Source organism: Sorex fumeus, unplaced genomic scaffold, assembly GCF_029834395.1.
Source record: "Sorex fumeus unplaced genomic scaffold, SorFum_2.1 ptg000130l, whole genome shotgun sequence".
NCBI lineage: Eukaryota > Metazoa > Chordata > Mammalia > Eulipotyphla > Soricidae > Sorex > Sorex fumeus.
This window is the reverse complement of record NW_026606187.1, coordinates 6,622,233-6,649,622: the sequence shown is the minus strand read 5'-3', so window position 1 is coordinate 6,649,622 and position 27,390 is coordinate 6,622,233. Positions and strand designations below refer to the sequence as shown.

General features: G+C 52.9%; 1 protein-coding gene across 2 annotated transcripts in view; it reads right to left on the bottom strand.

The window, feature by feature from the left end:
- PRKCB (protein kinase C beta) overlaps positions 1-27,390 on the bottom strand; it is a 338,310-nt gene that overhangs the window by 152,545 nt on the left and 158,375 nt on the right. For both annotated transcript variants that reach the window (XM_056138779.1, XM_056138780.1), the window contains exons 4-5: positions 5,132-5,243; positions 2,069-2,197 (exon numbers count right to left, since the gene is read on the bottom strand). In XM_056138779.1, the coding sequence (XP_055994754.1) occupies positions 2,069-2,197; positions 5,132-5,243 (241 nt within the window). The remainder of the gene's footprint in view (positions 1-2,068; positions 2,198-5,131; positions 5,244-27,390) is intronic.

Below are 27,390 nucleotides of genomic sequence, written 5' to 3'. Positions count from 1 at the left end.
TGTGCTTGTGTATGTGTTTTATAAAAACCAGCTCCCGGAAGAGAACAGTGCAGTCTCCTGTCCCCGCACCTGGCTGTCCTCGCCAGGTCCCCTTGGAAGGGAGCGGGTTGAGCTTTCCTCCCCACCCCGACCAGGGCTCCGGCAGCCGAAGACCTCCAGGACCAGCCACCACCATGCTGAGACCACTCTCCGCACACATGAAGGTACCGGCAGAGGAACAAAGGCAAGCGGGACCCGGGGCTGAGATCTCCAAGCCTACTCGGATCGGGGCTGAGCATCCTCCACCCAGATCCTCTGAATTCCAGTAGGCGGGGGTCACACCCACCAACTGGCCCCCTGGCACCATCAATGGCCAAGACTCAGAGACTATAAAAACCAGCTCCCGGAAGAGAACAGTGCAGTCTCCTGCCCCCACGCCTGGCTGTCCTCGCCGGGGGCCCCTTGGAGGGGAGCGGATTGACATCTTATTATGACATCTTATTATCTAATTCCTACTTTGGACAAACTGGCAGGCTACCGAATGTAACCTGCCCACACAGCAGAGTCTGGCAAACACCCGATGGCGTACCCTATATGCCAAATACCAGTAACAATGATGGGTCTCATTCTCCTAAAGAGCCTCGAATATAGCACTTTCTTAAAAATCTCAGGGCTAGGATGAAGGAGACGTTACTGGGGCCTGCTCGAGGCAATCGACGTATAACAGGATGGTCATGATTCGTGATTCGTGTATGTGTATGCATGTGTTGGTTTGCATGCGTGTGTGTGCGTGCATGTTTCTAACTCGCTGAAAAGTGACAGAGGACTTTGCGCTCAGGCTAAACTGTGCACCCCCAGCCCGTTTCCTGGTGCACAGACATCCGCACTGAGCTAGCTCACTGGGCTTCTCTGGGGGAAAAGATCAAGCTCTGGAATTATTTAGCAGGTCTTGAGGCTGGCACAGTGGGTACTCTGGCTACTGATTTCTTCTTCTTACTAATGGTGTGAGCTCTTGGAGGCTCGACTTCTAGGAACCTCCAGTATCTTCATCCATAAAACAGGATACTACATTTTTGCAGAGGGTTTTTGTAAGGAATGAAGGAAAGGTCCAGCTGCAGACAGCCAAGGAGTTCCTAGGAAAGGTGTAGTTCCCGAAGACAGACACTAGAGGGCAGCAAGGCCTCATTTTCCCCCCCAGAAGCCACAGGAAGCTTCCAGGGAGCTTCAGGAAACCTCCACAACCAGGTCCTGGAGGTTTCTTCCAGAGAAGGGAGCCTCGCCACCTCTCCGGGCAGGGTCCGCTGCCCGCTCCTCTTCCATCAGCAGGTGCAGGTCAATGGCAGCAGTGTTCCTTAAGAGCTCCCCAGGAAGCACTGAACTTGGTGATCATTCCCGGCCATTTTCCCATGAGGACCCAGGACTGACCAAGTCCCTCCCAGCACAGGGCAGAGCAAACCGAGCTGTGCGCCATGGCTGGGCCTCAGTTTCCACTTGGGAAACCCCAGTTTCTAAGGTGCCGAGCGCTGGGGCTTGCTTGTGTGCATTCACTCCACCGTGCATGACTGCTGGCTGGCGCCCAGCCTGTGGGGGTGAGCTCCCTCTGAGGGGACGTGCAGTTCTCGGCCACCACAGCCCGGGCTGGGTTTCACTGCTGGCACCGGATCTGCAGAATTCTGTTGTGCCCGAGCCCATAGGGCAGGGCCTCTGGGCCAGGGCCCCGACCCAGGACACCTCTCCAGCCGGCTGGACCGTCCCTCTCTTTTAACCCCTGAAACATTTCAGCAATGCACAAAGCAGAGAGGAAACTCGGGCAGGCCCAGCGTGGGTGCCACGGGGCTGCAGAGCGAGCTCAGCTGGGGGAGGCCCCAGGCAGAGGGCGCCCGTCCCACTTCCCAGGGATCGACAGGGCATATGATTCTCCCTAGGAATGTTGGGGGGGAGTGCCGCACACCCCCACCCTCTGGATGAGGGGCGCCCCAGGCGCTGAGATCCCCGCCCCACACACACACACACACACACACACACACACACACACACACACACACACACACACCCTGCAGTGCCGCCCCCGGCCGGCAGCGCCACCTACCGACGACGATGAGAACTTCCCGCTCGATGTGCGCCTGGATGTAGATGCGGCCGCGGCGCTCCGTGTGGTCGGTGCCGCACAGGCTGGGCACGTTCATCACGCAGCGCTTGTGCACGTTCATCATGCAGGCTGCGGGCGGTCAGAGACACGGGGCGCGGCTCAGTGGGGCTGCGCCCCGCCCCCGGCTCCCCGGCCCCGACCCCCGCCCCCGGGTCTGGCGGGCAGAGAAGGGCTGCGGGCCATCCCCACCCCCGCCCCCCGCGCACGCCTAGGGCTCGGGAGCCTGGCCCCAAGGCCAAGGCCACACCGAGAGGCGCCCCCGGAAGAAGGTCCCAGGCAGTGAGAGAGGGCGGGGCTCCCTGGGAGGCGAGAGTGAGAAGGGGGCTTGGAGCAGATTCGGGGGCGGAGTCGGGGTGATGCCATGGGAGCCCCTCTCTCGGGCTTTCCCTGAATCGGACCTGGGCCTGGGCATTGGCCAGTGGGTGGCCCTGGACCCCGTGCCCGGAGGGACAACAGAGAAAGAGACACCCCCAGCCTCCTGGAGGTGAGTGCAATTCGGGGGGGGGGGGGGGAGGCCCGGAGCCTGGACCTGAGCTGGTGGGCTCCAGAGCATCACACCCACGGGTCTCTCACCTCCCAGAGGCTGAGCCCCCTGGGCCAGATGGCCCAGGGGGAGGTGAAGGGGGTCCTCGTGTTTTGGTCTAGGTGCCAGGAGTTTAGGAGCGGGGAGGTGGGGGGCAGGGAGGCTGGGGACGCCCCTTTTCAGCCCACCCAAGGCAGGCGCAGGAGCAGGCTGGATTGGAGGTGGCTGGGGGAGCACAGGGCCCTGGGCACTCAGCTCCCTCCCTCCCGGCCGTCCAGGAGGCAGGGGGCAGGGACAGATGACAGGCACCCACTCAAGGGCAGAGAGCAGGTGCCCGCCAGCAGGACCCACCATCACAGCCTCCTGCCCCGAGGCCTGGCCCCTGCCAGTTCCGGTATCCATCCTTCCATCCGTCCATCTGTCTGCCTCTCTGTCCTGAGCCGGGGTGCGGGCCTGTCCCCAGGGGCCCCCTCTGCTCCCATGTGTGTCTGGCTGCCCCAGGGCTCATCCCACCCTCTCTTCCTCCCTCCCTGTCCCTCCACGTGTCTCTCCAGCCTCACCTGAGCCTGTGTGAGGCCGCTGGTTACTTCTGTCCGTCTGTCCAGCTGCCCCCCTCCCCTCCAGGTCCCTCAAGAGCTGAGTCCTGGCAGCCTTCACCCCCACCGTGTCCTCACCCCGCGTCTGCCTATAAGTGCCACAGACACGCTTCTGTCTCTGCCTCTCTCGCCCACACTCTACGCGCCACCGGGCCCTGCCCCAGCCCTGGCCAGCAGGCCCCAGGAAGCCCCCCAGCCCCCCATTCTCAGCCTCAGCCCTCCCCGTGCTCCTGTTGCCACAGCCCCGAGGCTCCTTGACTTCCTGCGGGTGACCCCCGCCCCCACCTGGCGACACTCACCCTCATCCCCCTCCCACCCAAATCTGGGGCGCTGAGGGGCTTCTCTCTGCCAGGAAGGCACCAGCCCTGGGCATCAACGATGGAAACAGTTGTGTGGGGTCGCAGGAATGGCTCCGATAAGCCTCTGTGACTCCCCCGGTGTCCCCTCTGACACCTGACTCTGCCACCTGCTTGGCCAACAGAACTTACCCTTCAGATCACTGAGACCCTGACACCTCTGTGGGGCCAGCCCAGTGGGCCCGATCATGAGAGAACCAGGTCCTGTCACCACACCTCGGCAGCAACCATCCCTCCGCATAAGGAGACCACCCAGACCCCAACAGCATGCACACACACATCACACAGACACACACAGATACATATGGCACAGATACATACAGATCCACACAACACACACACAGATCCACATAACACACGTGGAGATACATGTAACACACATAGAGATATACCTAATACAGACACACAGAGAATACACACAACACAGACACGCACACAGATACATATATACACATAGTTACACACAGTTACACATATACACATAATACAGACACATAGAAACACATATAATACAGATACACAGAAATACATATAACAGACACACACAGATACACATAATACAAACATACACAGACACACATAACTCAAACACACACAAAAATACATATAATATAGATACACAGAAATACACATAACAGACACACACAACACACAGATACACAAAATACAAACACACACAGAGATATACATAACAGAAACACACACAGACACAGATACACATAATGCAGACACCTATAAACACACAGAGATACACGTAATGCAGACACACACGGAGAGATACACATAATAGAGACACATAACACACAGAGATACACATAACACAAACATATATGGATACTCATAAAACAGACACACATATATATACCCATAAACACAACCACACAGAGACGCATATAAACACAAAAGATACACATAACACAGACACACACATAGGCACACATAGACACAGACACATGGATACACATAGGCACACATAAACATAACCACACACATATATATGTATACACATATACACACAATCACACCATATGCAAAGACAAACAACATAGTCATGCACATAAAAATACACAGGCACACATAAACATACACACATATTCACATAAACAAAATTGCACACATACACACAGATATATGTACAAATATAGATACATACAACCACACCCTCTACATAAACACACAACACAGATACAGTCACACATGAACACAGAGACACACATCTATACACACGGACAACTGCACACACATAAATACTGAGACACACACACACACACACAGTTGCACACGTACACATTCACAGCGCCCTGCATGAACCCTCCCTCTGCGCCTGAGGAAGCCCAGCCCGGGCCAGGCACAGCCCCACAACCGTGACCAAAGCAGGTACTGCGTGACACGGACCCATCTGAAGGGATACTGCCAGGCCCTGGTACCCGCCGCAGGACAGGGGATGGGAGCTGCAGCAGGGGCCCCAGCCAGGGAGGGGCCACTTTCCCCGAGGGTCCCGCCCTTCCGGGTTGACACAGCTACTCACTGTCGCATTTCATGCCCTGGTGGATGAGTCCGTAGAGCAGCGACCCGCAGTGGTCACAGAAGGTGGGGCTGGAGTAGGTGTGGATCTTAAACTTGTGTTTGCTCCGGGGGTCCTAAGGCCAAGACACAAAGAGAAGAGAGTGGGTTAGCGCTAGGGCGGAGGGCTCGCCCACGGGAGTCTCAGGGCAAAGGAGGAGCAGAGAGGAGAGAGAGAGAGTGTGCTGGGGGCTGGGGGGTGTGAAGCTTGCTCTGACCCCCTCACCTTCGTGAAAACGCCCCTCTCTTCCCTGGCTCCCGGCCTCACTCATCTGCAGACAACAAACTTACACAACACACAGCTGTGGTGTGACGGGCCCCCCAAACACCGAGTGCTTCTCCCTCAGAAATTTATTTTCGCGTTTTAGAAAGAACCCTAGAATTTTGCGCGATGGCTCGCATTTTAGGGACCTGAAACTGGTGAGCCCAGGGCTGGTGGAGAGCTAGGGCACACGGGGTCCCTCTCATGAGGTTGGAACAAGTGGTAACCCGGGGGAGGGGGAATGTCCAGCCAATTTAGAAGTGCACCTGGTAGTGTTTTAAGGAATAACCCCCACCCACACACCTGACCATCTATAACCCAGGAACGACATTGAGCTGTGGACTGCATCACGGCTCCCTTGCTAGGCCCACCCACAAGGTTCAGACTGTGGCCACGTAGCTCGCCACGGGTGGCCTCGCCCAAGGCCAGGCTGTCCGGGTCCCTTCCCATCAGAGGTTCTGGGCTGTCTGGTTCTATTTGAGCCGTGTCCTAGAAGAGCCGAAACCATGGGAACAACAAACAGGTCAGCAGTTTGAGAGGACAGGGAGGGGGCAGACAACACAGGAGCCGCCACTTCTGCTGCAGGAAAATGCTCTCTCAATAAGCTGACCTAAAAGCCTCTGGGCATGGAAGGGTTTTTTTGGGGGGGTTGGTGTGTTTTTTTGGTGGGGGGGAGGCGGGGCTCGCTCACTTTCAACTGCAGAGAATTGAGGGCTTCCCAAAAAGGAAACAGCTGCTGGTGACTGGTATCAGCCTGCAGGGGGCGCTCCACGCTGCTCTCATCCTCCCCTACGGGGAGGCCAAAGTAGGAGGAGAGCTGATCTGATTGGTCGGACTTCATGCCAATCAATGGCCTGGACTGGCCTGGCCTCAGTGGGTGGAGCCAGGGATCTTCTGTCCCACCAAGCTAACCAGGACCCTAAGCGCTGGGGCACATTCTCTCTCCTCTTGGCCCCTGTTGGTCCTTCCTGGTTCCCTACAAGGTGGGTTTGTGATTAGGGTTTGACTCTCCTTACTTCCCGCCCTACTCCGCCCGCAATAGTTAAAATGAGTCAAGAATTCCACTCAGAAAGTCCTTCTCCAGCTCCTCATGCCCCTCCAGCCACAGGCCAGGCCAGGAAAGGCAGAGAGCTGCCCCTGTGACCACTGGACGCCTTGGGTGCACTTTCTTCCGTGCTCAGGACACACCGTTTGGAAGCTGTGCTCCGCTTCCATTTGAACTACAGTGCCGTAAGTGTGGGACCCAGGTAAACTCTCTCCCACCAGGCCTCACCGCTCAGCCCTGCAGAGCCACGACTGGGCCCCTGGGACCAGCCGGTTACAAAGATGGGGGCCATCTGCGGAATCGTCTCCCCTCCACGCCGCCGCTTCAACTCACTAAGTTCTTTCGAAGGAAAGAAATGTCGGTAGCAACCCCGAGATGGGCAAGGCCACTGGCCTCATTTTTCCAACTAAATGTGCTCCTTCGGTGGGGCTGGAATGATAGCACAGTGGGTAGGGCGTTTGCCTGGCTCACAGCCAACCTGGGTTCAATCCCTGGCATCCCATACGGTCCCCAGAGCACCGCCAGAAGTGATTCCTAAGTGCAGAGCCAGGAGTAGCCTCTGTGCATTGCCAGGTGTGACCCAAAAAGACAAAAACCAAATAAACCAAAAATACAAAAAAAAAATACAAATGTGCTTATTTGGGGGCAATAAAGTCTTTCCAAATTACAGTGTGTACATGTTTTAGACAGAACGCTCGTGCACACTGGGCAGACTACACAGAGAGTAAAACATGGTTCTTAGATGCCCCCAGAAATCAGAGATTCACGAGAGCTGCACAGCGTGACCTGCACTGTACAGCAGAGCTCAGGAGTGGTCCTCTGCAGTTCTGCAGCGCATCTGTGTCTGCCACACTTCCCTCCTCTCTCCCCAGCCCACGAGCCCCCAGGCCTCCCCCCAGCCCTTCTCCCCTGGCCACTCGCCCAGCATAGGTTTACGGGGAGCTGCCTTCTTCGGGCGGCACGCGCAGTAGACAGGAGCGGGCGGGCAGGAAGCAGGAAGGACACCAAGTCCCATCTTTCTGCCTCTTCAGAGTGTGAAGCCACTGGACTGAGGCCACAGGGGACCTGCTGCTGCCCCAGGCTAACCCGCAAGCCACGCTAGGGAACCACAATCATGCTGACATCCCCTGGGTAGAGGCGGCACGCTCAGTGCTCAGTGCTCCCGCCAACAGCCTCTCTCTGGGTCTGCAGTGTCCTGCCACCCCCCACCCACCCCATGCCTGACCCAGGGAGCTACATTTCCACATGAGAGGCTGGCAGGGGCTCTCCTCACTCTGTCACTAGGCCTTGACCTGAATAAGCACGGACGTCCAAGTTTCCTTCCACTTTGAAGGTGAAACTGAGCCAGGACAGGTCACGGGAACCAAAGGCCCATCTGCTCGAGTGGCCGTGACTTCACTGACTGGCTGGTTCTTGTGGGGACTCCCAAGGGGCAGCCACGAGTCCCTCGCCACTGCAGAGCAGCGGACGGGGCGTGCAGGGTCACGGAGAGAGGCAGCAGGAGAGCCAAGGCTGGAATTCAAGGTCACCGGGACACCGAGGGTCACCCACTGCCGCCACCTCTAGGAGGGTCTCCACCTGCCACAGGTGTTACAGAGGACTCCCTGTATGTTCCCCAGCCCCAGCAGTGGCAGGCGTCATGTTGTGGTGAGGAAACCCAAGCCTTCACTGTCTCCACACCCAACCTGGAACCAAGGACAGGCCGACCCCAGCTCAGGCACCACGGGAGGAAGGAAGCATCGACCGGAGACCCCAAACAGACAACAAATGAGGACCTCTGCTCTGCTAAGTCACAGCCACAACTCATCTCGAATGGGGGACATCTGGGGGGCTGCGGGCAGCAGGGGGGCTGCAGCGGCCGGGCTGGGGCAAAGCCGCAGGAGTAAGGAAACTGGATTGAAGCTCACGGGGCAGCAAGTCACAGGAGGAAACCAGAAACAGCCTCCAACCCAGGGCTGGGAGAGCCACAGGTCAACCGTGAAGGACTAGCCTGGCCTGATTCCATCCCCGGCACCACACACCAAGCCCGGCCAGAAAAGGCTCTGAGCACTGCAAGGTGTGCTGCTCAAAACACACACACACACAAACACATACCCCAGCCGCAGCCTCTGTTGGGGCAGAGAAGGGGCGCCTCGTTCGCTGTGTGGCCTCGGGCGAGCGGCAGCGCCTCTCTGGGCCTCTGGTTCCTTGCTCCTGGGCAGGAGCCCTAGGATCCCCTTGGGTGGCGGGTGGCTGTGCTGAGGAGGCTCCCAGCGCCGCGCCCTGCACACTCCAGGTGTCGGCGCTTCTGCTCCTCATTCCAGAGACTAGAGGCTGGTGGGTGACTCCGTCCACCCCAATGCCAGGCGGGCACAACTCTGCAGGTTTCCACGGGCCTAGAGCCTGGCGTGGGGGGGCTCACCTTGTGGTTTTCTTCTTTGATTTTGGTTTACAATCAGCTCCCTGCACTGAGGAAACTTCTAGCAGCGCTTAATGGATCAGGCAGTGTCTGGGGTGGAAGCCGGGGCCTCCCGCCTGCGAAACACAGGCATTCATCCAGCCCCGCCCAGTTTCACCGAGACTCTCAAGGAGTCTGGGATCCGCTGTGACCCCCAGGCACACGATGTTTGCTAATTTACCTTCCGATAAAACAGACAGTTCTTAAAATGGAATTTCAGAATGCCCACTGCAGCGGCTGAGGGAGAGTCCAGAGGCTCAGTGCCCGCCTACCAGGCAGTCAATCCGGACTCAGGCCCCAGCCTCACATCATCCCCTGAGCATCACCAGGGCGGTCCTGGTTGTCCCCAGCACCGGAGGGCGGGAGCAGTCCACACCCTCAGGCCCTTGCATAGAGCCATGTGGTGCTAGGGGTCGAACCTGGGGCCCCGGTACGCCAGGTGCACTGACTCACTCTCCAGCCCTTAGTGGGGAGGACAGATGGACGCTCTCATTTGGCTAGACGCGCAAACGTGTGTACCCCGACGGATACTCCACGTCTGCTTAAACATATGTATTTCCGGTCAAGTTTTGTTCATGAACTAAGCACAAGAAGAGGCAAATGGGGGCTGAAGCGACAGTCCAACAGTGACAAGAGGTGATGTCGGGGCTGGAGCACAGTGGGCAGGGCGTTTGCCTTGCATGCGGCCGACCCGGGTTCAATTCCCAGCACCCCATATGGTCCCCTGAGCACCGCCAGGAGTAACTCCTGAGTGCAGAGCCCAGAGTAACCCCTGTGCATTGCTAGGTGTGACCCAAAAAGCAAACAAACAAATGAAAAAGAGGTGATATAAAATGTCTTGACCCTCGTCAAGTCTTAGTCTGGGGTCAGATTTGGTCCTGGGTACCTGACCCCTTGAACAAGGGGACTAGGGAATGGGAGAGTGGGCAGAAGACCCCAGAACGGGCGTTGGCAGGAGGCTGGAGGAAGGTCTGTCCCGTGGCCCCGAAGGCAGGGATGTGGGGAGGGAATCCCCCATCTCCACAACTCACGTTTCATTGTTTTCACATTTCACATGTTCACATGCAGGAGGATCTCTAAGCATTCTAGTGGGGATGCCACAGAAATCTCTGAGCCCAGCCAGGCCCCCAGGCCTTCCCCCTCCCCCCCCCCCCCCACACACACGCTGGGTTACACCACGTCCCATCACGCCCCCGAGAGCACACGCAATGTCCCAAACTCCCTCCGGAGAAAGGAGCGGGGAAGGCTTGATCAGGGCCACGCAGCCTGGGAGCTGGCAGAGGGGCAGGAAACGCGCTCCATGTTCAGAGCTGTAATTACACACACGCCAGGCGGCTGAGAGGGGGACACCCTAATTTGGTGCTGATCTTTCCTTTGGCTCCCACAAAAGCGAGACTGCGCTGATAGCACAGGGCCCGGCAATGTTCCTGCACCCCGCCCGGTCCCCCTGGGCCTGAGGGGTGCAAAACCCCCGCCTTCTTCCAGCCGCTTCGCAGCTAGCAAACAGGCGACTGTTCAATTGGAAAGACAAGCTCTGCTGTGTAAACGCTGGGAAGGATTTTAAACACGATTTCCTGGTTAAGAGCTGCTCTGGAGTGAATGTCAACAGCAGGGGTTAATTAATAGCCGCCTTCAGGCTGTTTGCTGGCTCCTGGGGGCAAGTTACTTCACCCTTGTTAAGTTTCTGTTTCTGCACCTGGAAACAGAAGCATTTATAATATTTAATTCCTAAATTGATGAGAAAATTCAAGGTTGGGCTGTCTGGAAGGCTAAGGGTGGAAATAAACATCGTAAACGCTCCCTGGGGCTTCGCTTCACATCCTCTGCCCATTTCTAAGCTCAAGTTCATTTTTTTCCCCAAATGTGTTAACGAAGGACCGTGACCTTTCAACTATGACACAGAACAGAAATAGTTTGCCAGGCTTTAATTTGCCTTTTAGTTTTGTCAATATACCTTTGCAACATAAAACAAAGAGAGAGAGAGAGAGAGAGAGAGAGAGATGGGGCTGGTGGGGAGACCAGAGCGTTTGCCCTGCAGCTGAGTAGCCAACCTGGGTTCAATCCCCAGCATCCCATATGGTCCCCCAAGCACTGCCAGGAGTAATCCCTGAGTAATTCCAGAGCTAGAAGTAACCCCTGAGCTCGTTGAGTGTGGAGAGACAGACAGACAGAGAGAGAGAGAGAGAGAGAGAGAGAGAGAGAGAGAGAGAGAGAGAGAGAGGAAGGGGGTGGGGAGAGAGAGAATGTTTAAATAAGGGGCAAGCTTTTCTTCCTTCCAGTCTCTGTGTCTGTTGTTATTTTTAGAAAGTTCTTCCCAGGATTTTCTTCTAGTCCTGATACAGTTCCACTTTTCACACAGAAATTATGATTTCCCTTGGATTGCATTTTAGTAGGAAAGATGACTTCCTTTTTTTTTCCCCATACTTAACCAGTTGTGCCAACAGCTGCATGGACCATGTCTTCTGGCTTGTCTGAATGCCTCCTTCACGATACACGCATGCTTATGCTCCCTTTGTTCATTTCTAAAATTTCTCTTCTGCTTCACTGATCTCTCTTCCTGCCTCAACACTGCACTATTTTAATCCATCAGAGGTTTTGAATACCTTCGTGTCTAGAAGTGAGCACTTCAGTCTTCTGCCCCATCTTCCCCCAACTACCATCTGTTTTCCAAACTTCCATGAGTGTTGTCACCTAAATTTTCTTTCAGACTGTGTTGAAAATGCCCATTTTTGCCCACTACGGTTCTTTCCAGAAGAGTCGCCAGCTACAGCACCAGGCAGTGCAGCCTGCGACCTCCAAAGGACCAAGACACAGTTGGCAATGGAAAGGAAGAGCTGAACCGATCGAACTTTAGACCAGCAAGTATGCAGAGCTGGGAACTTGGCCAAGGAAGGGGCTGGGTGTGTGTACGCATATGTGCGTGCGTGTGTGTGTGTGTGTGTGTGTGTGTGTGTGCGCGCGCGCACATGTGTGTGTTTATGTGTATATGAGAGAGAGAGATAGAGACAGACAGAAGCAGAGTGTGTGAGAGATAGAGTGTTTTGTAGAAAATGAAACGGGCTTGGGGGGCGGAGAGAGAGAGAGAGAGAGAGAGAGAGAGAGTTATAATAGGGCTGGCAGGGGATAAAGATGATGGGAAAGAAATAAGGGCAAAGGGAGCGATCTGCCATGTAACTCGAATCTGCCTTTACGTCTACAAAAAAAATTACTTCTTCCTAACTTATTTTTAGGGTCAAAGCTAAGAATTTACTCCTGCATTTTTGTGTGTGTGTGTTCTTTTGTTTTGTTTATTCCTTTTTACTGTTGTATTAAATGGAAATTCTTTTTCTTCAACTGGTTAGGTCTAAAATGCAGGAAAGTTATTGGCCTTCATAGATTTACTTTATAACCAGATATTCATTAAAACACTTGGGAAGGGGACCTTCGATTATTTCCCTGACTTCTCCAGGGAGACCACATTTGCCATTCACGTCAAGCTAGTCTCACTCTTCCCCAAACCGGCCACCGTCAGGCCATCTCTATATTCCTTCCTCCTGAACCTGTCTTCGTTCCCAACATCCACCCACCCCACTCAAAGCTGCGCTCACGTATTCATTCACTCATGCGTTTGCCGAACACTGCCGAGAGCTTGGCATGAGCCGGCTGGGTGCAAGGGGAGGGGTGGGAGTCCCTTTTTCTTCCCATTTGGATATGCACAACCTCAATCTCAGACCAAAGAGCACATGTGCTGGTCCCGCCATGCACCAGGGCCGAACCCCGCGGTTTCACACACCCTGTTGCCACCTTGTAGAAGAACCAAATCAGGCCAGGTCTGCATCAGGGGCACCCAATCCAGGAGGAGATTCCAAAACCACAGAGGTGCCCTTCTCAGGACGAGAAGCAGGGAGGCCTGGCGTTCCCCAGCAGGGACTCTGGGGTCAGGAAGCCTGCGGAAGTGAAGTCTGAGCTGAGGTCCTGAGGCTCAGTGGGCTCAGAGATGCTTGGGGCAGGGGTGAAGGCCTGTCCACTGACTCTGAAACCTCAAGACCACTCAGTGCTACTTATTCCCAGCAGGTTCAGCACTGAGCACTAAGCAAGGCGAGCCTGAACCTCAGCTCCCAGGGGCACAGAGAAGGTAAGCACTCACCCAAGGTCACACAGCTAGCACTTGGGACTCAGAATCTTTATGTCACTATAAAGTCACCCATTACCAGGTGACCGTGCCGGGGCCCTACAGAAGGGCACAGCAGGGGGGGAAGCCTGGTCAGGGTCAGAGGGGGTCAGGATGGCCAGGAGCCACTTGTGGGTCTTTGTTCCTTTGTTTTTTGGGGGACACACCTGGCAGTGCTCGGGGCTTAATCCTGGCTCTGTGCTCAGGGATCACTCCTGGAGGCACTTGGGGCATCATTTGTGTTTCTGAGGATGAAGTCAGGTCAGCCACGTGCAAGGGAAGTGCCATAACCCCTGTACCCTGGACGCTCTCCAGACCCAACTGGACTTTACAAGTTTTTTGAATTTAGGCCCCAAGGTTTACAATGCGGGTAATGGTGGGGGTTCATGCGCAACACAATCTCTCCCCACACCCTCTCAGGGTCCACTTCCCTCCTCCACTGCTGCAGTGTCCACCCCCATGTGAATCCCCCTCTGCACTCCCCCCTCCCCACCCCCGTGGTGACTTCCTGCTGAAGACCCGCTCCCATTCTCTGTGGCCTCTGGGCATCTGTGAAGTCCCTGCCCCGTTTCTTTATATTCCGCGCCGGAGAGGCTTCATTCTGTGCCTGACCCTCTCCTTCTGACCCACTCCGCTCCGCAGGGCGCTCTCCAGACTCTCCAGATGCATCCACGGGGCAGCACATTGCACAGTTGCATCTTTTCTTATCCCCGAGTAGTCTCCCATCGTGTCGATGGGCTGTGGTTTCTTTATCCAGCCATCTGCTCTCGGACACTTGGGTTGTTTCCAGACTCTGGCTATTGCAAACAGTGCTGCAATGAATATCTGAGTGCAAAGGTCTTTTCTGAATAGTTTTCGAGACGTGAGGCTAGATGCCCAGAACTGGATTTTGCTGGGGCCATACGAAAGCTCAACTCCTCGTTTTCTGGGAAATGTCCATATTGTTTCCCCAAAAGGCTGCACCAGTTGACATTCCCACCAACGGTGAACGAGGGGCCCTTTTTCCCCCACTGGGGGATTCTTAGCCACAAAGGCACATTTGTGCCAATTGGGGGAATCTGGGCAGCTCTTGTCTGGGATATACCGGGCACCGGAGTCAGCAGTCAAGCACCCAGCCTCAGTGACATACGTCCGATCAACACGAGAGACAAGAGATGGAGCAGAAGGAGTGAGGAGAGCCAGGGAGAGACGGCGGTGACCAGAAGAGCCGGGACCCCCGCACGGTCACCACCACCAGGCTGACCATCAGACCATGGCATCTGATGAGCAAGGACCATCTGACTTGTCTTTTTCACTCTTGTATTTTGCTCAGTGTCTGGGTAACACAGGTGATGCTCAGGGGTGACTCCTGGCTCTGCACTCAGGAATCACTCCTGACAGTGCTCGGGAGACCATATGGGACGCTGGAGGTCTAATCCAGGTCAGGCGTGTACAAGGTAAGCGCCCTCCCCCACTGTACTATCACTCTAGCCTCTTTCTCACTCTTGTGAGAATATAGGAGTTTAAGCCAGAGAGACAGTACAGCGAAAAAGCTTTGCCTGGCACCACACAAGGTCCCCTGAGCGCCCACCCCCCCACACACACCCAGAGTAATCCCTGAGCACAGAGCAAGGAGCTATCCCCTGAGCACTGCTGGGTGTGGCCAACCCTCCCCCTGCAATCAAAAGAATGTCAGAGGCATGGCCCTTGGGGTTCCAGTGACCTGGGAGCCAGATCTGTTTAGGGACTCACGTGACTGGGAAAGCCACGGCCCATCCCAAGAATAGTGGTGGTGGTGGTGATGGTGTGTGTGTGTGTGTGTGTGTGTGTGTGTGTGTGTGTGTGGTGGGGGGCAGGGGTCCCGACTGTGTTTTCTGCAGGGACAATGATGAGGTCACGAGAGGCGTGGGGATAATGACCCCATCACAGTGTGGCAATGACAGGCAGGTGAGGTGGAACCAAGCAGAGTATTTAATCCGGACCAGGGGGGAAATAGGAACCTGCACTTGGGCCCCATGCAGGGCTGGAAAGGGTGTGTGTGTGTGTGTGTGTGTAAGGAACAGACTCTAGAACTGGACCAAGCTCTGACTCTGCTGTGCATTAGGCAGGACACGGCTCCTTTCTACCTCGATTCCTTGTCCTCCAAAGCATTGAAAGGGAATCCTGGGGCGGGCGGGATCAGGTGTCTGTCCTTCAGGTGCTGGACCCCCTGCACTGCGTTGGTTCTCCCCAGACACCTGCGGGTGCCGCCCTGCTGACTCCTGAGCACTGCCAGGGGGACCCCAGTGGCCCCTAGCCGTGCTGCGTCCAAGCACCACATGAACCAGCCTGAGCCCTCGAATATGAAGCCACAAAGCAGAGCTGAGATCACCAGACCTGGCCCTCTGAGCACCCCCCCACGCAGCTTGCCCAGAGGCTGACTTAGTACTCACAGGTCCCTCAGAACAGCACCTGGCATGTGCAGGCGACCCATCAGCCCTGAGCAGAAGCACCCAAGGGGTAAGCGAGGCAGAGAGGAGAGAGGTGGGCAGACCATGGGGGCGGGGAGGAGGCACCCCGGGCATGGCCGCTGCTGAGCAGGGCTTCAATGATGCCCAACGAGTTGGGGACCAGGAGCAATGGCAGGAGCAGGGTTCAGGCACCGAGCCAGGCCTGGGCGCTGAGCTGCTAGAAGGCAGAAAGAATCGGTCTCGGATTCCGGGTCAAGCACACACTTACATAATCTACTGCGTTCTCTCTGTGTAGACCCACTTGCCTCCCGGCATCCTCTGTGGCAAGCACATGATCACCCCCATCCAGCGAGGAAGGACCAGAGAGGGCGGCTTCGTCAGAAGCCCCACACAGAGGCCTGCTTACATGGGACCACCTCTGGAGCCTGCAGGCTGCCCCTCCCTGAGGTCTCTGATTACCACCGGCAGGCCCAGAAGGACTTGCTTAAAAATAGGGGAGTCTATTTCTGCCCCGAAACCATGGTACAGAGCCAAGGAAATGCCAGAAACTCTCCCACTGTTCTGCTAGACAGCAAAGGTGGACCAGAGCAAGCACGGCTGACCACCTGCTGACTAGCTGGAACAAATTTTAGGGGCGGGGCCGAGAGCAGGCGGGCGTCACTGACCCAACTTGGGAAGGAAAGTAGGTCCTTGTGGCACAGCTGTCCCAGCAACGTCCAACCCCTGAATAAAGTGAGGGAGTCTGAGTGAGCCCTCTTAGGTCTTTTTTTTTTTTGGCATTGTGGGTCACATCCAGTGATGCACAGGGGTTCCTCCTGCCTCTGCACTCAGGAATTACTTCTGGCAGTGCTCAGGGGACCATACAGGATGCTGGGAATTGAGCCCTGGTCAACCGCATGCAAGGCAAACACTCATTCTGCTGTGCTATCGCTCCAGCCCCAGCCTCCTGGGATCTTGAGAGAAGCAAGTGGCTGCAGGACCCATCCCCACCCCAGGTCCCACTGCACAGAAAGGAGAGAAACAATATACCAGGGTGTGCAGTGGTGCAGCTGTCCCAGGCTGGGGAAATGGCATGTACAGCCAATAGAAAGCTCGGTCTCACACCCAGGATAGGGGGTCAGTGTCAGCTGCTAAAAAGTCCTGGGCATCGGCACCCCACCCTAGGTATTGGCACCCCCACCCTGGGCATCAGCACCCCACCCTGTGTATCTCATGGCACTTCAATTAAATAATAATTAATAATAATAAAACACCAGTATTGTATGGTGCACTTCAAAGTATGTCACAAAGGCAGATTTCATTTATTCTTCCCAAGTTAGAATGAAATAAGAGGAATTGGAAACAAACCACGTTTCGAGGAAAAGTCAGACGCGGGAAGCCAACAACCTCCAGCCTGGGAAATGCTTTCCTGGATGGAGGAGGTTGGTCGCCTCAGAGTAAACGGGGCAGAGAAGGGCTTGTGGGGACCTGCTGGGGTGACAAGACAATCTAAACTGTGTGCAACTCAGTGGTCCCTTTCTGCGCATCCCCTCGAAGACATCCTCTGCAGGTAGGAGAGAAAAGGAATTGGCCTGTGACTTGGGCGACAGACAATGTGAGACTGTCCTTAGGGACAACCTCACTGTCTCCTGGCATTGACTAGCCCAAGACAAAACTTTGCAGATACCTTCATGCTGTTAAGTCTTCCAGGCCTCGGGCCAGTCAGCAGTGATGGCAGAAACTAACAGAAGCCCTGCCTGGTCTATAGTCTCACAAACACACCAGAACACAGAGTCCATGATAGTTCTTTGGCATTTTCTGTACTTGTGATATAAAATTATTCTTTTTCTGCTGTCCAGCTGTGCTTGGCCACTGTGTCCCCTCATCACTTGATCACTTGATACCCCGTTACTCATCGATTTGCTCAAGCGTGCACCAGTAACGTCTCCATTCATCCCTGTTGTGTGCTAGTGTAGCCCAATGGCATCTGCTCGTTCTAGGAACATGAAGAGCCTCAAAGCGATCATTCAGGGTCTTGACGAAGAAGTCTGACCATCTTGTAGGCGGGCGTCCACGCGATCTTTTGACGTCCCGTGGAATCCAGTCAGTAATGGCTCTAGTCCAGTGGCCATCTCTAAATCTCATTACGTGTCTAGCCCATCTGATTTTTTATGCCTTGGGAAATGAGATAGCGTCCCTGATTCTTGAGCGCTGACGGAGATCAGAACTCCGGATTCTATCTCTCATTTGAGTGAAGCGTGATACTCCAAGCATAGCTCTTTCAATTCCTCTTTGAGAGACCCGAATAGCATTTTCATCCTGTTTTCGTAGGGCCCAGGTCTCTGAGGTGTATGTTAATGCAGGAAGAACAGTGGAATCGAAGAGATGCCCTCGGAGCTGGAGGTTCTTTGTCCTCTTAGTTATTTCTTCAACACTCTTGAAGGCATTCCAAGCCGCTCTCTTCCTCCTACATAACTCAGGTGCCAGATCATTCGTCATGTTGACTTCTCGACCTAGGTATATGTAACTGTTGCATTTGGAGATGGTCGTTCTGTTGAGAGTGAATGGAACATCAGGAACAAGACTGTTTCTCATGAACATTGTCTTTGTGAGATTCAGTTGTAATCCGACCTTTCCACACTTACGGTCAAAGTCGGTCCGCACTTGTGCCGCTTGGCTGACGTTTGATGTTATTAGAACGATGTCATCAGCAAAGCGGAGGTGGTGTAGTTGCCGACCATCTGTCTTCACTCCCATTCCTTCCCATTACAGTTGTCGCATGATGTTCTCGAGGGTGGCATTAAAGAGTTTCAGTGAAATAGTATCACCCTGCTGAACCCCCCCTCTCTTGACATGGATGATTACTTCTTTGTAGAATGGTGAGATCCCGGTAGTGAATCCATAATACAGCTCATGGAGGATCCTGATGTATTGAGTTTGAACGCCCTGACTGGCTAGGGCTTCAATGACCACTTCCGACTCAATAGAATCAAAGGCCTTCTTTAAATCAATGAACGTTAAACAGAGCGGCATCTTGAACTCCCGAGAAACCTCAATGAGCTTGGTTATCGTGTGGATATGGTCGATGGTGCTGAATCCTTTGCGGAACCTGGCTTGCTCGCATGGTTGTCCTTCATCTAGTGTTCTGCCAATCCTTTTCAGGATGACTCGAGTGAACAGCTTGTAGACGACAGACAATAGGCAGATTGGGCGACAGTTGCCAATGTCATGGATGTTTCCCTTCTTGTGTAATAGTACAGTCCTGTTGGTTTTCCACTGGGATGGAACTTTGCATTCAGACAGATAGCGTGTGAAGAGCCGAGCCAGTGCTCCCTCATAAAACTCTTAAATATTTGGATAAGTATTCTCTCTCTCTCTCTCTCTCTCTCTCTCTCTCTCTCTCTCTGGGGTTCGAGTGATAGCACAATGGATAGGGTATTTGCCTTGCACACGGCCGACACGTATGTAGCACAGATAGTGCTACATATATGATATCTTCCCGTTGTTCATTGATTTGCTCGAGTGGGCCCAGTAACATTGTGAGACTTGATACTGTGTTTGGCATATTGAATACATCACGGGTAGCTTGCCAGTCTTTGCCGTGCGGGCGGGATACTCTCAGTAGCTTGCCGGGATCTCCGAGAGGGGCAGAGGAATCGAACCCGGGTCAGCTGCATACAAGGAAAACACCCTATCCACTGTGCTATTGCTCTGCACGTGCATGCACACACACACACACACACACACACACACACACACACACACATATAATGTTACCCTCTTAGTCTTCTCAGCATAAAACCAGAAAACACCCCCTCACCTACCCACCCACTCTCCCTTTTCCAGAGCTTTCTCTATAGCTGGGACTGGTCAGATTATCTTCACAACTTACAACTGGTCTTCTTGTCAACCACACCCTTCTTTCCCTACTCTTTCCCTCAGCTCTTCCTGTGATTTGGGGGTGACACAAAGAAATGTTCGCTGTGTAAAAAATTTCATCCAGGCAGATACTTTCCAAGGATGAGAAATAGCTGTCAAGCACTGTGGAAGGGGCCCAGACTTGAACCAGCACCAGCGACTCCTAATTCTGAATTTCAGAAAAGGAAAAGGAATGGTCCAGCGTGGGGTTGGTGTCCGCTTACCTCTGGGCCAGCAGCATGGGAAGGCTGTGGCCGGGGTTTCTGGGGTGCACCTCTGGAAAGGCAGTGAACTGTCTGCTTCAATGGGATTTGTACAGGTAGGGTGGTAGGAAAGAGGCATTTGAGGGTGTTGGGGAGAGGACAGATGGGGGCAGACTGAGTGGGTGCTTGGGTCTGTCACCTGGCTCTGCCACTCCCTGGCCAAGAAATCCCCAGGCCACTTACTGATCTCTGAGTGCCTTTGCTTCCTTATCTGTAAAATGGGGATGATAACAGCCTTACTCTAGAGAGGACAATGAAGAAAAGAGTCCTTTTATGTGATGTGCTTACAAACAAAGATCTGTGTCTATGAATGATGGTCACAGGATATTATTTCTAAAAAATACTTAGAGGAAATTAACCATCCACCACTGCCTCTCCAAGAATGAAGTCCTCAGGAATATACTTAACAACAGCAGTGAAAGACCTGTACAGTGAAAACAGCAAGACGCTGTTCAAAGAAATGAAAGGCAAACATGAAAAGTTCTTCCATGTTCATGGATTAAGACACTGAACACTGTCAAAATGACCAGCCTGCCCAAATCAATTTGCAGATCCAATGCTGTGCCCAGTGAAATGAGTTATAATTCCTTTTTGAAGGGATAAGGGTCACACCAGACAATGTTTGGGGGGGGGGGCTCCTCCTGGCTTCCTATTTGGCTTTGCTCAGGGAATATAAGGTGCCAGGGATCAAACCTGAACCTTCCACAGGCAAAGTAAGGATTTGGTCCATTTGAGCTCTTTCTCCCGCCCTTGCTATCAAAATTCTAATGGAATTCTTCACGGAAGTGGAACAAACATTATTGAATTTTTTATAGAGCCACAAAAGACCTCTAATAGCCAAAGCAATATTGAGAAAAAGATTGGAGCATCATGTTCCTTGATTGCAAACTATAATATAAACAATTATAATAAAAATAACATACAGGCCAGGGAGATAGCAAAAAGTGCTGGAGCACATGCTTTGCATGTGGGAGTCAGAAGTAGATCTGAGCACCACACGGTCCCCTGAGCACTGCCGGGGACAATTACCCTGCTGTAGAATCCCCTGAGCTCAGCCAGATATGACCCAAAATATGTGTGTATAAATACATACGTATATATGGCATTGAAACAAAAAACAGACATACAGATCATGGAATGGGATTGAGAACTCAGAGATAAACCTACACATGTGTGTCTATATATTTGTGTGCCTACATGTGCATATATATTTATAGACTCTTAATTTATGACCAAAGAACCAAGCTCATACAAAGGAAAAATAAATTTATTTTTCAACAAATGATGCAGTGAAAACCAGATATCCACTGGCAAAAGACTGAAAGTAGACCACTCCTTCACACCACCATACACAAAAATCAGTTTACAATGGATTAAAGGCTAATATATAAGGCATGAAACCATAAGTCACAGAGAGGGAAACAAGGACAAAACACTCCATGACATCAGCTTCAATGGGGTCTGTGGAAACTTCACTCTGACAGCAAAGGAACTAGGAACTAGCAGAAACAAACTAGGATTCCAGCATGTTCAAAAGTTCTGCAGGGTCAGAGACCGTGCAGGGGTTAAGGCACTGTCTCCAATCCCTGGCACCACATCTGACCAGCCTACCCAAATCAATTTGCAGATTCAGTGCTGTGCCTGTTGAAATGAGTTATAATTCCTTTTTAGAGGGAAAGGGGGCCACACCAGACAATGTTTGAGGGCTCCTCCTGGCTTTCTATTCGGCATTGCTCAGGGAATACAAGGTGCACAGAACCAGGACGGCCCCTGAGCACCCTCAGGTATGCCACCCCCCACATAACAAAACTTAAAAGCTCTGCATATCAAAATAGCAACAAAAATTCCTACAGAGTGGGGTAAGATATTCCACTGCAAACATCTGACATTAGGCTAACAGCAATGGTATTATCAAGAACTCACAAAACTCAGCTATTTAAAAAATACTCAACAATTTTTTAAAAAATGTACCCCATTAAAAATGGGCAGAAGAGATCAACAGACACTTCTTCGAAGAAGATATACAGACGGCCATTTGGTCCATGAAATGACGCTCTGTATTAGCGCATCACTGGTTATCAGAGAAATGCAAATCAGGGCTCCGACAAAGAGGACTCACCTCAAACCACTGAGAATGGCCTGCATCACTGAGACGGGGAACACGGGTGAGTGAAGGGGCAGAGATAAAGGAATTTCCTGTCTGAGTGTGGACTTGTTCCGCCCCTTAGGAAATCATCGGGGGATTTCCAAGATGCTAAACACAGACGTAACCTAAGACCCCACAATACCACTCCTGGAGTTCTACTCTCATACAGCAAAAATACTAATTCAGTGCCGGAATGCTGTTCAAATGGTTGCACTTTGCATGTTCCAGATCCTGGGTTTTAGCCCTGGCACTGCATGTGCCCTGCATCATCACCCCCCAGCACTGCCAGGTGTGTCTCTCCCACCCACCCACCCCCACCACCACTCCTTCACCACAATTTCAGAAGGATATAAACACTCTTGTGTTGTTCACAGCATTGTTCACAATAGCTCAGACTATGAAACAGCCCCATGCCCAATGACAGATGAGGGGATACAGAGGATGTAGAATACTATACAGCTCTGAAAAGATGAAATGGCGCCTTTTCCTACAAACTGGGTAGAACCCAAGGAAGTTGTGTGAAGTGAAATAAATCAGAAGCAAGGACAAATATATGAGCTCTCTTATATAAACAAAGCAAGGGAACAGACTTAAAGGCAACTGTCCGATTCAGGCCACAGCATTTATTTGCCATCAGGCGGAGGATGGGGTGCAGGATAGAGGGCACAAGAGGCATCCAGGGTGGAGGAGGTCACAGACGGAGAGGGGAGGATGGTGACACTTAGGAAGTGAAGAAGCTATAGACCATTTCATTTTGAAGAAGCATTAAAAAAATAGACTGTTGTGAAATCAATGCAATAACTTAAGTCAGGGATGTCTTCCTTTAAAAAATAAATTCGTGCCCCCCAAAAGATCCGTGGAAATTCTAGTGCTCCACTGGAGGGTGAACAGTGACCTGAGGAAGACAAAAGGACAGAAGCAGCAGCGAGAGATCAGAAGTCAGCGCTGGGGCTCCACCTCCCTCCAGCAGCCCCTCTCTGCGGCCTCCGCCCTTAGGTCTGTCCGAGCCTGCAGTCGGCTCCGGAGCTGAAGGACTTCTGGGATGTTCTGCCTTTCATGAGACTTTGAGGTCGATTCTCCACCCCTTCCCCTGCACCCGGAGCTAAAATAACTCATGCCACGGGCTGTCTTTGGCTCTTTCAAGCCCGGCGCCCCGTCCGTCCTTGGATGCTGCACGCCACAGAGTCACAGCGTCCTCCTCCCCGGCAGGAAGCTCTGTCTCTCGGTGACAGCGAGGGACAAAAGCCGCCGAGAAAGCTGCGTGTCCCGACCTTTCCACGCGGGCGCTGCATTGCGCAAACCGTCGGGGGCGCGGGGCGCACGAGTGTGCGCCAATGAGCTCGGAGCGCGCGCGCGGTCCTCGGAACCATCTCCTTTCCCCACCACCAGCCCCCGAGCCTTTGTATTCCGGACAGCAAGACAGAAGCACGGCAGGCCCCCAAGAGGCAGCGGGGCTTTGAAACTTGGGCGCTCAGCGTTGAAAGGAGCCGCGCGGGTGGGGGGCGTGTGGAGCAGCGCAGCACGCGCGGGGCGTCCACCAAGCGGATGCGCGCTTTCCATCATCCCCGCGGCGGCCCTGGAGAGGGGGCGCTGCGTCAGCCTCGTTGTTATCCTTCGCTTTGGACGTGCGGGAAGCTGTTCAAGGTGGTTCGGCTCGTGACCAACAAGGACCTCCCACAGCACAGCCATTCAGGAAGCACAATCACGCTCAATCCCATTGGGGGCGTCACCAAACAGGGCTTCCCGCCAGGGTTCCCAGAGAACTTTCACATAGAAACTGCCTGGCGCTCTCCCCGGTGAGGGATGTTTCCTGCGGGTCCCCCAAACAAGCCGGAAACACTCAGCAGCCTGTCTTAACTGCAAAGGGCATTTGAGAATTGTAGTGAACACGTGGGCGGGGGGTGGGGGGCGGGTCTGGTCTCACACCTCAGCTTACCTTTTTGGACTACAGTATCTCCATTCTCCTTCAAAAATCTTAGCATGGGGTGGGAGCGATAGGACAACAGGGAAGGCGTTTGCCTTGCATGCAGCGGACCTGGGTTCGATCCCTGGCATCCCATAGGGTCCCCCCAGCACTGCCAGGAGGGATTCCTGAGTGCAGAGCCAGGAAGAACCTCTGAGCATTGACGGATGTGACCCCAAAAGGCAGAAAAAAAAACTCAGCGCGCGCACACGCGCACACACACGGTGTTTAATCTGGGGAACATAAAGTAACAAAATAGGAGACTAACACCCAAGAGTGGCCGGGATTAGTACCAGGAGGTTAGCTCCATGGCTTGGAGGCCAACCGCACGTGCTAGGGGAAAAGGCAGCTCAGACAGAGAAGGGGGCACCAAATAAAGGATGTTGGGAGGATCCTCCCAGGATGGGAGAAGCATGCTGAAAGTAGACTGTAGACCAAACATGATTGCCACTCAATGCCTCTTTTGCAAACCACAGGACCCAAAAGGCGAGAGAGAACAAAACAAGAGGCAGGGGGGGATGGGGGGGATGGGGGTGGGAGGGACACTGGGATCCGTTGTGGTGGGAAATGGGCACTGGTGGAGGGATGGGTATTTGATCAGTGTATAACTGAAACCCAAGCACAAAAAGTCGTAAGTCTACAACTGTACCTCATGGTATCTCACTAATAAAAATTTTTAAAAATAAAAAAAAAAACAAAAAATGTTAAACCAAGGATCCCTCCAATAACCGGAGCTTGGCCACAAAATCTCCCTCCTCCTGGAACCTGAATTTACTAAAATCAGGAAGAACTGCTCAGCGGTGAGGGTTTCTTCCAGTTCTCTGCAACAAATCGGATCCTCTCTAATAAATTCCTTTTGAAGCCACCAAAGACCAAAGACTATTTCAATGGCACACACAGATCCTCTGCCTTAAAATTCCACACAACAACCCTTTGAGTAGCGAAGGGCAGCCGGGACGCTCAGCTAGACCAGCCGAACCTCAGAGGTGGGCTAGCACCCCGCAAGGCCTCCTTCTGGCTTCTGGAAAACACATGCCCTGGCTGCCAGTCACGTCTGTGGTGGATACAAAAGTCACAGAGCTCCATCTCTTATGCAGGATGGAGCTTCAGCAGAATCTTCACTTTCAGATTCCGATAAGGGGAGGGGTGGAGCGGGAGACTAGGAGGTGAGGAAAAGGAATGGGGAAGAGAAAGAAGGGAAGGAGGAAGGGGGGAGAGGAGGAGAGAACCACCCCATTGCACTGAACCCTGATATCATTCGCCCTTGAGAGATGCAGGCAGCTCAAGGCTTTCTCTGGGTGCTGGTGTGATCTTGTCGGAAAGCCAAGAGGCATATTCAGCCCTAATTGCTGCTTCACCTTCTGACAGGGGTCAGCCGGGTCCAGAGCTCCGTGTACTGCGCTGGCTCCTGGAGGGCTGTGAGCACCCAGGCATGCAAGGGCGAATGCTTACTGCTTCCCTGCCCGGACACCAGGCAGTGCTTACTGGGGATGGAGGAAGCCTTGCCTCTGAAGCTGAGGACCAGGCCAGGACTTGCCTGGGGACCACGAGGAGCTTCTAGGGATTCCCAAAGATGCTCACGGAGCTCCCGTTGACAGCAGTGTGTGTGTGTGTGTGTGTGTGTGTGTGTGTGTGTGTGTGTGCGTGTGTGATGGGGGGTGGAGGGGAGTCACAGAGCCAGGATGCTACAGCCCGGCCTGAATGCAGCATAGGTGTGAGTTCAAGCTGGGGTACAGGAACCCCACACCCAACCAGCTGGGGGAGCTCACCCCAGCCCATCTCAGGGAGCCTGCAACGCTCAGCACAAAACCCACCCCAAATCAAGGAGAGCCCAGCCAACAGGCAGCCCAAACACACCTAGAACGGGGTGCTTGAGCTTCCCCTGTGAGCGGAGTTTAAACTATTGCTCCCCAGATCAGGCCCTTCAGAACTCCCTGCTCTCTGCTGCGGCTCATCCAGTAACTCTGCAGCACTAACATTGATGCCCTTTGATTTTTAGTGCTCTCTCTCTCTTTTTTCTCTCGCTCTCTCCCTCCCTCTCTGTCCCCCCCCCTCCATTTCTTATCCTAATGCCCCAGACATTGTGACATTTTCATGACTGCAAAGTATCCCATCTTATGGTACTTTGTTGTTGCTGTGAGTCAGGTGCAACCACCAAACAAAACACTAACCTGCAAAAACCACAACCACCCTAATAATATCATTACCTAACCTGGAGACAAATTCTCAGCTGGTAAACCACTTACTTTCCAACAGATTTTCACGAGCCCTTCCTGGGGTCACTGAGATGCATGTAGCTCAGAAGCACACGTTCATAACAGATGACTTTTCTTTAACTCTCCCCCAGTCCATCTCCCCAGCCTCTTTGTCACTAAACATGTCATCAATGTCCACTGGTTTTTATTTCATTTTGTTCATTAATCTTACATCCTTATGTGGTACACAGAGGTGAAACCATCTAGCTTGTCTTTTTCCTTTTGACTTATTTTGATTTGTGTAACTCCCTGGAGTGTCTTCCTTTTGCCTCTTAATGCAAGTTTTTGTCTTTTTTCAGTGCTGAATAGTATTCCATTATACGACTGCACCCATCGTCTTTATCCAGTCACCTATCAGAGGCACTTCATCTGTTGCCACAGTTTGGCTATGGTACTGCAATGCAGTAGCCAAAAAGCACTGGGGTGAATCTAAATGATCGTGCTACTGTCTCTGTCAGCCCCACCTCAATATCCAAAGTGCTAGATCCTAAAACAGCCCTAGCCTTAGGGTCTTAAGAAAGCCCCGTAATGGTTATCCAAAATGGCGGTGGTCAATATTGCCTTATTTCTACATGCCCTTTGCAACGTTTCCTCTCTGAGTGCTGCTCATTTGAAACCATGCTCACAGGCATGAGATAGCATCTCCCTGTGGTCTTTATCTGCATTTCACTGATAATCAGTGTGTCCTCTTCAGAGAGGTGTCTATTCAAATCTTTGGTGACTAGTGACATTATTGGCTGTCAAAGTTTCCCATCACCTCTTCTATTTTTTTTTTATAATTTATTTATTTATTGAATCACTGTGGGAAAAGTTACAGAGCTTTCGGGTTTAGGTCTCAGTCATGTAAATATCAAACACATTTCCCTTTACCAATACTTATTTTTAACCGCGAACCCCAATAGAACCCCACCTCCTATCCCTCCCAATTCCTGTGAGGCAGATGAGTTCTAGTTAACACTCTATCTACTTTGACTAGATAGATTATTTCGATAGAAGATGCACAATTATTGTTTAGAGTTTACGACCCACCCCCCACAATCAGACATGCTGAAACAGCGTTGTGAAATGATTTGCTTTCTACAACTTGGTTTAAGAATAAAGTGATGTCGCGATAGCGGCCGCGCGGTTTTGAATTTCTACTACTTTACTTATTGACCCTGGAAGAATTTCTATTAAAAGTTAGCTAGTTAAGAGATTGGTTTCTGTGCCCTGGAGTCGTGGCCATGCCGGAGAGCCGCTCATGGGGGGCAGCTGGCGACCTCGGTGGGGCGTGGGGGACGGCCCACAAAGCCCCCCTTCCCATGAGGTCCCTGCCGCTCCCGCCAGCCCCGGCTCAAACCTGCTTTCCACCCACCTCTTCTATTTTTTTAAAGAAAT